The sequence below is a fragment of the Cottoperca gobio genome, chromosome 13 (assembly GCF_900634415.1).
Source record: "Cottoperca gobio chromosome 13, fCotGob3.1, whole genome shotgun sequence".
Taxonomy (NCBI): domain Eukaryota; kingdom Metazoa; phylum Chordata; class Actinopteri; order Perciformes; family Bovichtidae; genus Cottoperca; species Cottoperca gobio.
The window spans coordinates 4,468,661-4,480,015 of record NC_041367.1 but is presented as its reverse complement, the minus strand read 5'-3'; the positions used below and the strand labels follow the sequence as shown (position 1 = coordinate 4,480,015).

The 11,355-nt window shown below is 37.0% G+C and overlaps 1 protein-coding gene across 2 annotated transcripts; it reads left to right on the top strand.

The window, feature by feature from the left end:
- Nucleotides 1-718: 718 nt before the first annotated feature.
- On the top strand, nt 719-3,873 carry snrpd2 (small nuclear ribonucleoprotein D2 polypeptide). Of its 2 annotated transcripts, XM_029446350.1 has the most exons (3): nt 719-852; nt 2,007-2,186; nt 3,428-3,873. In XM_029446350.1, coding segments are annotated over exons 1-3 (357 nt in total). In that variant the 5' UTR covers nt 719-850; the 3' UTR covers nt 3,603-3,873. The 2 variants fall into 2 exon arrangements, with proteins under 2 accessions (XP_029302210.1, XP_029302209.1); XM_029446349.1 differs by lacking the exon at nt 719-852 and having other exon boundaries at nt 1,990-2,186.
- The last annotated feature ends 7,482 nt before the right edge of the window (nt 3,874-11,355 follow it).

The window sequence follows — 11,355 nt, the reverse complement described above, 5'->3', positions numbered from 1 at the left end:
ACACACACACACACACACACACACACACACACACACACACACACACACACACACACATACACACACTTCCCCCTGGTTCTTGTTGTGTTAAAGAGCAAAACAAAGACTTATCTGTTTGGGTCTGCGGTGTAACTTTGGCTGCTCCCTCTGCCATCTCTTTTCCTGTCACCAACAGAAAGGACCTTTGTGGTTCATGTAGGCTACTTTATATAAGGTTTGAATACCACACCCTGAAACAGCATAATAATAATGATCATCGTCACCATAACTATCATAACATTTTAATCATAATAATATTTTTTTAAATAAGAAGACCACTTCTTCTCTTCCTCTTTGGTCTCATCTTTACCTACAACCAAATTCTTCATAGCACCGCCTCCATCTTATCACCAGCATGTAGTGATCTAATGAGTATTCAGAGAAAAATAAACTGTACTCCTTTAAATAAGTAAGATTGCATTCAAAATTGCAAATAAGATACTGTAAGTATTATCAGAGAAATATAATTCAAGTACTAATAGTAAAAATATGTTACACATTATGCTGCAAAATATAGTGTTATGGTATAAAATAATTGTAATAATAAGTATAACGTAGCATAAAATACTAAGTACTAAAGTAATAGGAACCTATCTAAAAAATTGTACAGTAAGAAAGTGTTTAAGCGAATGTTTGTTTGATGTATTTCTTTCAATGCTAATAACCCGGAAGTTATTGCAACATTTTAAAGCGCGTACTCGTTGAACCGGAAGTAGCTATACCCACGCTAGTCTCGCAGAATCGTTGCGGATACGAAGGCACCCGGTGTTGACAAGCGATCTGAAAACACTGTTTTTATAATTCAGCAACCATGTAAGTATCTATAATGTGCAATCAGTCTTTGGCAGAGTGGTCATTTCCGGTCTCAGAGCCTGAACTCGCTGCAGCCAGAAGCTAACAGTTACAATGCTAACACGGTTAGCATTCTAGGGAGCCAAGGCCGGTTAGCTGGAGTTAATAAACCCCTTTTTTAAATGTATTTTTGCTGCTATATATTCTTCAGCCCAGCTGTGTTTGAACACCGTTACTAAACGATCTAAAAACGAAATGCTTAATTCAGTCTTTTTAAAACTACTGAGGTTCAAAATTGAAAAAATACGTATCAGAAGTCACACAATAGCGTAGATGTACGCTAGTTAGCTTAATGCTAATATCGAGCACTACAGTGTTTGAGCATGCGTTGTTACAAGTTACTTTGTTACAGCTTGTAATATATATTTTAAATAAAAAATAAGTAACATGTATTGGTTTTAATGCTAGAGCCATATCCTTTGTAATGATGCACAATTGTTATGTATTTAACATGTTTCAAAATGACTGATTATAATAAAATGTACACAACAAAAACGGTAATGCAATATATCAGTATTTAAAACCACGGGAATTAATGCCTTCAAATTAAAAACTAATTTCATACAACTAATGAACATTTAAGTTTACATGACTTTGTGTTAGTTAAATTGTTTTACTTTGTGTGTGTTTTCGGACGGAAGTTAAAATCATCTGCCAAGGGTAAACACATACTTAAAAAAGAAAAGACAATGTTTACACGTGTGATTTAGTTGTATTTTTCTGTACACCTGTTGTTCCTGTCAATTACATTTTATTGGGGGAAAATGGAGTTTGAATCTCCTGATAATAAATGTAAAATTAACCGTTTTATTTGTGTTTAAATTCACATGTTACTGGTGATCGTCCTTTACATTTGTTAGATAGCTTGCCTCCTGGGGTAACACATTATTTTCTCTTTATTTGATAGTAAACCTTATTTTGTTTTGTATATAATCAAACTGTAAAGGTTTAGGCTGAAGCAATAGGGTATTAATCCTACCACTATTTCAATATACAGCCTATTTGTATTAATATCAGAAAGAAAAAAACAGTTTCAGCATAATAATGCAATTCTGATCATATTTATTTAATTATTATCAACATTTTAATTGATATTTTATGTGTTGTTTTTCCAGGAGTCTGTTAACGAAGCCCAAGTCAGAGATGACTCCTGAGGAGCTCCAGAAACGAGAGGAAGAGGAGTTTAACACCGGCCCTCTGTCGGTGCTCACCCAGTCCGTCAAGAACAACACGCAGGTCCTCATCAACTGTCGCAACAACAAGAAGCTGCTCGGAAGAGTCAAAGCTTTCGACAGGTACTGAGCTCCGTCACTGACTTATCGCTTTACAGGTTTGAGAAGATAATGCCATTGATGCTTAATTAAATCAAATAGGTTTGTAACATTTCACCGTTGTGTTATTACTTTTAGTTTTATAAAATAGTTTTTTCACTGATATATTTCATTGGGCTGCTGTTACGATACTTTAGACGCTTACTTTCCACTAGTGAGCTTTACCTGCTATGATATAACTATGTTTATAACAAATGATGTCTCAAAGATCCCCCATACAACTTAAAATAGTATTTTTGGAAGGCTATAAAATGTATTTTTACACGTCATTTTCAAACATGTTAGATGTATTTTCTTCCTACAGCTTCATCCTTAAAGATTTGTGTATGATGCAGACGGGCAGGCTGTTCCGCTTGCAAACGCAAACACATTTACATATTACCATCGAAATTGGATAATTAATAATGCATAATTATTACAATTTAGAAATCCTATGGTTAGGATAAAGAAACAAACTGATGGCCCTTAATAAAAAATACACCATCTTTGCATTAACACAGGTGCAACATCACAATGTTCTTTATACAATAACACATTTTCATTCAATTGATGCACACCGATGCCATATTTTATTTTTTTACATTTTAGTTTAATCCAAGATATTTTATTTTAAATTTAATCCAAGACGTGTATATATTCGTATCTTTAACTCTCAAGTGTGATTCACCAAACTCTTCACTTTTCACGTTTCAGCCTGGTGAATGCCACTCGTTCATGAGCATAGAAATGTTACCAAAGTGCAAAATATTATTATTTGTTAATAGTTATTGTCTGAAACTAGACAAATAAAAAGTCTGAGACTAATATGAGAGGCTGTCGAGGGGGTGTGACAGTTCCGCGGGATAGTATCACAGCCTACAGAAGGTCATGTTGCAGCGTTTACAGCACCAGACGATGATACTTAACAACGACCTGCAAAAAACACACGAGACATCTGTCAAAGTGAGAGAATTGTCCTCACAGACACTGAGCTGTGTACGTTGCTGTGCCGTGAAAACAATATTAAAAAGCTCTACCGTGATGATGATATGGTGAACAGAATATTAACGTTGCACTGTCTGTATTTAAACTTTAAATTACTTCAGATTAAGGTATTATAATTCTTTAATCTGTGCAGGACGGTAGATTATCTGTACATGGCTCGTGCGACAGAATGAATCCCTTCAGGGTTTGTGTTCCCTTAGTGATGCTATGTTTCATTTCAGGCACTGCAACATGGTCTTGGAGAACGTGAAGGAGATGTGGACAGAAGTTCCCAAGAGCGGAAAAGGAAAGAAGAAGTCTAAGCCGGTGAATAAGGACCGCTACATTTCTAAAATGTTCCTCAGAGGGGACTCTGTCATCATCGTGCTGAGGAACCCTCTGATCACGGGGAAATGAACTCTTTACAGGCGTCGAGCTGAATCGGTCACAGATGTTTTTCTCACCCTTTTTGTTGAATGATTTGAAGGCGGTGGACTGTCATTAACGGAAACCTGTTTGTTTTGTTGTTTGATCACTGCAGTCTCTATTTGTTAAGATACATAGTGTCAAAATGATGCCTTTACTTTTTTTTGGAAGCCATTTAGTCACAAGAATAGCTGGTTTTGTGTTGTCAACAGAAGTCCTCTGTATTTTTCATTTTAATAATAAAAGTGATGAATAGATTCAAGTGTTGTGAAGGTATTTATTGCTTTAAGCTTCCACGTTTCTCTCCGCTTTGACCACATTATTTATTTAATGATTACTTAATATCTGGGAGATTATATTAAACCAGTTGTATGTTTCGATTCTATCTTTTTTATCTCTATTGCAGGCGTATTGTTCTTTTTAACCCCGGGTATCCTTCCCCTCCTCCTCCCGCTGTCACCCTTTCGCTCTCCCCTGACAGCATCTTAGGTGTCGGGCTTGATTTCAGTCGGCAGCGCTCAATATGCGACAAACTGCCGTTTAAAGGCCCGCTGCATTATTGATGAGACCAGATGTGCTGACTGTCACTTCACACCCTCATCTCGCTGCCACTTCAGGCTGTTCCCCTCCGGCGCTCAGCCCCTCCTGACCACTTTGTTAATTGTCTTAATAGCTTAACAGCCAGTCTCAACTTACTTCCCTCGAACAGTTGGTACCTCTCGCTCTTTAGTGTTCTCCGATTTAGTGTTGATCGTGTGAGTAAATAAAAAGCGTGTCTGTTTTTTCGAATTTTGGGAGATGCTGAATCACATCGATTTCTGAATCGGTGTTAAATCCCCTTTGGTTTAGCTGTAGGCTTTAGAATTAGAATATATTATATAATTCTTGTGTCTTATATTCCCTTAATAAAATCTACTTCCACTGTGCCTACACGTTCCTTCCTGTTGTAATAAATGTACACTTAATGTATCGTGCCTCTCTACTGTTGACCTCGGTCTGCCTCAGGGCAGCACCTGTGGTGGGCTACAAGTCCTCACTGATTTACGGCTCTCAGATGAAACCTGCTTTATTATCACTAATGTTATGGTTCCTATTGCACTCCTGCTGCAGGCAAATCTTGACTTTTACCGAAAGTTTGAGGAGATCATGTTGCAGAGGCCGGAAAAGTTTGTGTTGCGCTGCCAGGCCTGGGTGTAAGGAAACACAGCAGCTGCTCCGGGTCCTGTGGCCACTGCTTATTCTTTTATAGCTTAAATATTGAGGTAAATCTAATGTTCTTTTTGCACTTTCAATAAAAAGAATAATGCATTGAAGAGATGTTAATGTTAGCCAAGTGTATGTATGATAAAATGGGCTAATGAAGGTGTCAATGTGTAGGGGGGACAGTAACTGTAACGTCACCAGACCCACAGTGGCTGCTTGCAGTAGTAACATTTAGCCACCTTTAAATGTGTCAGATGTTAGACAGATGTGCTCCAGCTGTGATGTGATCGCCTTTAGTTCAGACGTGGAAAGAAGAGACATCAGGGAAACATGCTAAGATTCTGTAATTCGATGAGGAGACACATTTTAATCACATCTTCTCAAATCTTTATATTTGGTGCAGATGTTCAACATACAGTTAACACATTTTATGAGATTAACAAGACTTTTAGTACAAATTAATCAGTTAATGTGTCACAATTTATAGTCATCGAGCCGAGTAAAGAGCCTCAGATACACTTTGGGATTAATATACACGTAATGATTTATATAAGGGTTCCAGTAGAGGGTTTCCAGGAAAGTATACGTCCCAGCAGCACTCTGATCTCACAGGAAATTCAGATTGGCATGATGCTTTTTTGTCTGAATGCAGAAAGCATCAAATTGTGTGGACTCTAAATCTTAACTGGTATAAATAACTGTGACCATATGCGCAAAATTAAACTAAAACAATTCAGTGGTAGCTCCCATGAAAATACAAGTGTGTAGAAATAAGGAAGAGGAGAGCACTGTGCCCTTTAAACCTGCACGTTACTGTGGCACTCGAGCTGGAGGTATTTGGAAATGTGTGGCTGAATTTGACTTTTGTGCCGAAGCCAAACTCATGAAAAGTGATCCATTAGGCTACATTTCTGACTCGTAGGGTAAATAAACACTGTACCTACAGTCAATGCAACAATGAAATAACTCTCTACATATACAGTATATACTGTAGCATGTGTCCATGGGCCTTCGGGATACATGAAGCCACCTAATTATGCTGAATTACAAAATATAAGGCCGTGACTGGTGGTGCAAGACCTCATCTACTTTCCTATCAGGTCCTGCATTTATCCAGATGGGCCTTTGTCTTTTTTTATTTGTTTGTTGCTAAAGCATATCAAGCCAATTGAGCAGCTGCGTGTAGGGTTTGCATGGTGGCCACCAAGCCTATAGTGATTCTGTATCGGGCCACACAACCCAAAAGGACAGAGGATGTCATAAACTGTATAGATTGTAAAGCCCCCCCGCAGGGTAATTTGTGATATTGATTTTATTGAAAACACTTGAGCATGAGTTGTTTTAAGGATGTCCAATGGATGAGGGGTCATATCATTTCACTTTGAGAGGCTGTTTAATTAAAGTAAAGTGAATCTATCTGCAGGTTATTTTGGATGAAATCACATCTCAAAATAATTCCCCTCATAGCTGCAGCATCCTGGACCAAAGCGCTGTCAAATAGCTGCTGGGTCTATTTGGAGATGCCCGAGATAAAAACAACTTTGGGGACCGCAATTGTTGGGTATCATCGTGCGCTTTTCTCATGTTACTTCACTCATCTCAAAGACACTTCAAGAAGTCTCTTTTCCTCCAGAATTTTTTTTTTTCCTGGGGTGAGCGATCCATGAGCAGGAAGGCCGATGTTTTATTCAGTAGGTAAGCGATAAGAGGGGGGAAGTGTGATTATGATAGCGATCGGCCATGCATCGATACTCGAGCCTCCGAGCAATGCGACACCTTGCAGCGCATCGATCGGGGCCCGGTAACCGGAGCCGCCGCTGCAATTTGTTTTCAAGCAGAGCCACGGTCCGGGTGTTACAGCCGCCGGGCCAGGTGGAGGGAGAGGAGGAGGGGAGGAGGAGGAGGAGGAGGAGGAGGGTATCAGCTCCGTAAACACACAAACACTCCCTTCACTCATCTCTCTTTAAGTGTGAATGACAGTAACTGCAGGACACAGTCAGTGACAGCCACAACAAGAGGGATCAATTGCATGTCGACCCGGGCCTATTTACAAACAACACCACAGGAGTGGCAAAGAGAGTGGGCTAAACTAGCACCAGGACTTTAAAAAATGTAATTTAGAAATCTGTTTTCATATAATAATTGTACATGGACTATTATTAGGCTACACAATAATCAGTTCAGAGGTTTGTCATCATGTTTGGGGACTAGCAGGGCCTTAATAAGGGTTTCATCCGGAGGTCATGAGTCCGAATTTCTAATTAACACATTTACAAAACGTATTTCTAGCTTATTTACAATGTATTTCTTTTCAAATTATGTTTTAAAAGGTTTAAAAAATATGTTTTAAATAACACGTTTTTGGGAATGCAGGATATTGGATTTTTGCCGATATCCAATTAGCCGATATTTCCCGATTAATTAAAAAAAAAATACTTCAACTTAGGTTACATGTAAAACAAGCCATATTTATTTGTATGTAACTTAAAGGCCTGTCATAATGGATCAAATGTGTATTACTGGGCGATGTCGATATTTCCTTTTAAAGCCTGTAACTGCACGAGCACGTGCCGATATCGTCGTGCATGCCGATATATTTTATTTATTTATTTTACTTTCAACTTTCAAATGAGATCTTCTGTAAATGTCATCTCTCTACAATATAGCTCAAAAATAGTCGATGTGACATCAGTTGACCAAAACCAATATAAACTCAAAGTCCACTTACTCAAAGTTTTTGACTGTATCACATGGGCTTCATCATCAGAGGGGTTTGTCACGTGTCATGGCTGACATATAGGTGTTCAAATATTCCATCCTGTTGGTCGTGGGTGGTAGAAATGATCTGCTTAATCCTTTTAAATATATATTTTCTTTGGTTTTTCGGCTAAAACACGTCAAATCTTCATCACATATTTACACTACAGAATATCAGAATCAGGCATGAAGAGTTCAGAATGTGTAATAAGTACGAATACTTAATATATAAATATATAAATATATATATATATAAATATAAACTCCTTTAATGTCACGCAAAACCCCATAATTACCACATTTCCTTGGCCTTCAATCTATACAGCCGACGCATAATGCCTAGTTTTTATGCATTTTTTAAAGTTATTATTATTATTATTATAATAATAATAATAATAATAATAATATTAGTTATAATAATAATAATTTAAAAAATACATCTTTGCTGTTATTGAAGCTGAAACAAAAACGCAGCTGATGTATATATATTCTTTTATTTTCAAATAATATAAAAAACTTTGTTTCTAGGGAGATTTGTCCAAAATAGACATTTGTGCCAATTAAATAAAAAATAATAGTTTCACACAGATTACACAAAATCAGAAAACACAGAAACATAACAGGAACTTTTCCAGCACACTTGTGTGTGAAGTGTCTCACGCGGACAGTTGACTACATTAAGGTCATGTTGCCATCTAGTGGATTATAACAGTAAGTTTAGTTTGTGTAGTTTCCCACAGAGACTTTAGTTTGACTGACAAGACATTTTATTTAATCCTACAGCATGTCCTGAAAACTGGAACACATTTACTGGACCCTGAAAAGCAGATGAATATATCTGATGTGACATGGAAGTGGTTTTATTTTGCCTTTTTGATTTCACACACAGCGCTCAGATGTTAAAAATGAAAACGAAAGTTTACGTTCTGAATTCAGAATACATTTTAATTTACTAAGTACATTTACTCAAGTACTGCACTTAAGTACACATTTGAGGTACTTGTACTTTACTTGTGTGTTTATATTTTATGCAAATACTAAAGGGAAATATTGTACGTTTTAATTTACTACAATTATTTGACAGTGTTGCTTAACAAATTACATTTTTAAATATATAAACAAACTTATATAATAAATAATAAATAATAATAAATAATAATAATAATAATAATAATAATAAATAATAATAAATAATAATAATAATAATAAATAATAATAATAATAAATAATAATAAATAATAATATAATTAATTATAGTTTTTAATCATTTAGAATTAATTGTGGACATTTTTTTCTATTTTAAATGTTAAATAAACATTGTGAATGTGTCCTTTCTCACTTTTTTCAGATTTACATAATAACCAACCAATCAATCGATTAATTAAGTAAAATAATGAGCAGATTAATCCATAATGAAAATAATCATAAACATACTTTTAGTGAAGTAACATTTTCAATGCAGAACTTTTCCTTGTATTCCTGTTTCCTGGTATTAGTACAGATTTTCTCCCGTCACATTCCTTCCCTGTCAAAAAGAGATGGAGGGAGAAAATCCTCGAGTAACCAAACATTGGCTCATAAGGAAATGTTTATACTCTTACTACTAATCCCTGTCTGGCTATAACTGCGGCAAAACCTCCAGATCCAGACTGAGACTTTGCTTCCTTGATTAAAGTTCAGTTGTATAATTCTCTTTATTCGCGACTCAACCAGCAGAGGATGCCGAGGCTTTTAGATGCTGCCTCGGGACTGTATGCTTCAACAAGTCCTGGACTCTCTGATGTAAGATGTTGTAGAAGTGCAGTCTGTTTATATAACACCCTCTCTAAAAAGAAACCTCCCAGTAGAAATAGAAGTGTAATTCAGCCTGTTTGACCAAGCACATCCACAACATCTTGCAGCTCTTGTGCTTTTTCAGAGGATGGCCCCCCTTTTTTTATTAGTTCAAATCTTTAACAGAACTTCTGATTACCCATCGTGTCTCCAAGTGTCACAGGGGCCTCTTCGCAGCTGCCCAACAGGTCGTCTTGCAGGCTGCCAGCTGCGGACGGCGTTGACCGACTGACGTCAAGCTGTGGAAATAAAGCTGTGTTACAGGGGAGGAGCACAGGAGCAACCTAAAATTACTGCATGACTGTTTCTAATTCTTTACGAGCTACTTTCTGGGAATAGGGACCAACCTTTTGCCTCCACGCATGTTTGAGCAGGAACTCACACAAGATCTGGTGTTAATATCTGCAAAACTGCACACTCAGCAATGGGGGGGAGGGGGTTTACTTGAGAGTTTGAGCTTCAGTAGACAGCAGAGTTAACAGGGGACACATGGCTAAAAAAAAAACCAGAAAGACAGTTGCTCAGAGCTGTCAGCTTGTATGTCTAAGTGTGTATGTGTTGTGAGACTAAAGGCATATTGGCTTTCTGGTTGTTTACACATGCCATGCAGACGTAATGCATTCCTTTCTCATCCACTCTTCCACTTCTGTCCCCATAAGGAAGAGCTTTTAGTCTGGGCCATGTGAGGCATCTGACTCCTTTTTTCTTTCATTGTTAACAGAATTTGAAGCATGACGTCAGCTTTTAGGTTATTTAAAAGCTTTTTAGTACTCAGTGCTGTTACTCCTTTTCCTAACTATCTTTTGACTTAAAGTTATTTCATATATTAATTCCAGATATATTACACATTAAATGTTACAAAAAGTGTATATGGATAAAGCCACAGTAGAAACCTGAAGCTACCCAGACAGCCAGTGGGGCGAGGTGGAGGGCTTGGCTAGGCCCCTGGCATGGATGAGATGCTGCCTTCAAGTGCTATGGGAAATTAGAAATACCAACCACCAAAGAAAAAACAAACATTAAAAGTATATAATTGTATCTGATTTACGGTGTTTAACTGTTCCTAGAATGGTGAGCAAAGGTTTGCGTGACCTCCATGGAAAATGTGCAGCATCAAGTGATAAACCCACGCAGCCACACTACTGAGTAACTACTACAATCCCAAATCACAGTCGGTCCTCTGGTCAGGTTGGTGGTATTTCTCAAGGATTAAACCAAAAGACTTTGAGCTCATAGCTCCTGAACTTGGGAATTGAATACATTGAGAAAATCCATCTGGTCTAACTTTACTTAAGTGTATACACTGGGTATCTATTTTATGTCTGTTGCATTTTTATTTATGATTATACAGCACTATGACATCTGCCCTAAAAGTGTGCTATATTTACATCAATAGAAAAAACATTTCCTAAAATACAAGAGGAAGAACTAGCTGCTAGATGAGCTAACTTTAACATTTTGTTATAGTCAGAGGTTACTTAAAAGTATAAAATACCTCAATGGTAAACTCTATCACAAATAAATGTGCTGGATACACACTTTTTCATAGAAGTATTGTCAGTTGAATATACTTAAAGTATCAAATGCAAGAGTTTTCAAAAAGTATGGTCAGATTGTTATAGATACATTAATGTGTAAGCAACACTTTTAAATGTCCAAACACAACAGAACATCCCCTGACAGGAGCTCAAAGTAATAATAAGAATAATTATTATAACAGCAAAAAATGTACTTACAAAAGAAGGGCATTGGCAGCAGAGCAATGTCTGTTACATATTAGCGTAACAATGGCATTTTTGGAGGTACTAATACCTAAAACAACCCGTCACACGTGGATAAAACACCTTAAAACAAGTACACCTTTGTATAAAAGTGTCCATTTTCATTTGCAGACTTGCAATCGTTCCATTATGTAAACATGTGTCAGTCTCTGTAACCACTGAGTCATGAG

Bases quoted from the DNA above. Each gene is read 5' to 3' on its own strand.
- snrpd2 (XM_029446349.1), top strand. From the start codon at position 1,990: ATGTGTTGTTTTTCCAGGAGTCTGTTAACGAAGCCCAAGTCAGAGATG. The intron at 2,187-3,427 runs GTACTGAGCTCC...GTTTCATTTCAG, and splicing joins AGAGTCAAAGCTTTCGACAG to GCACTGCAACATGGTCTTGG.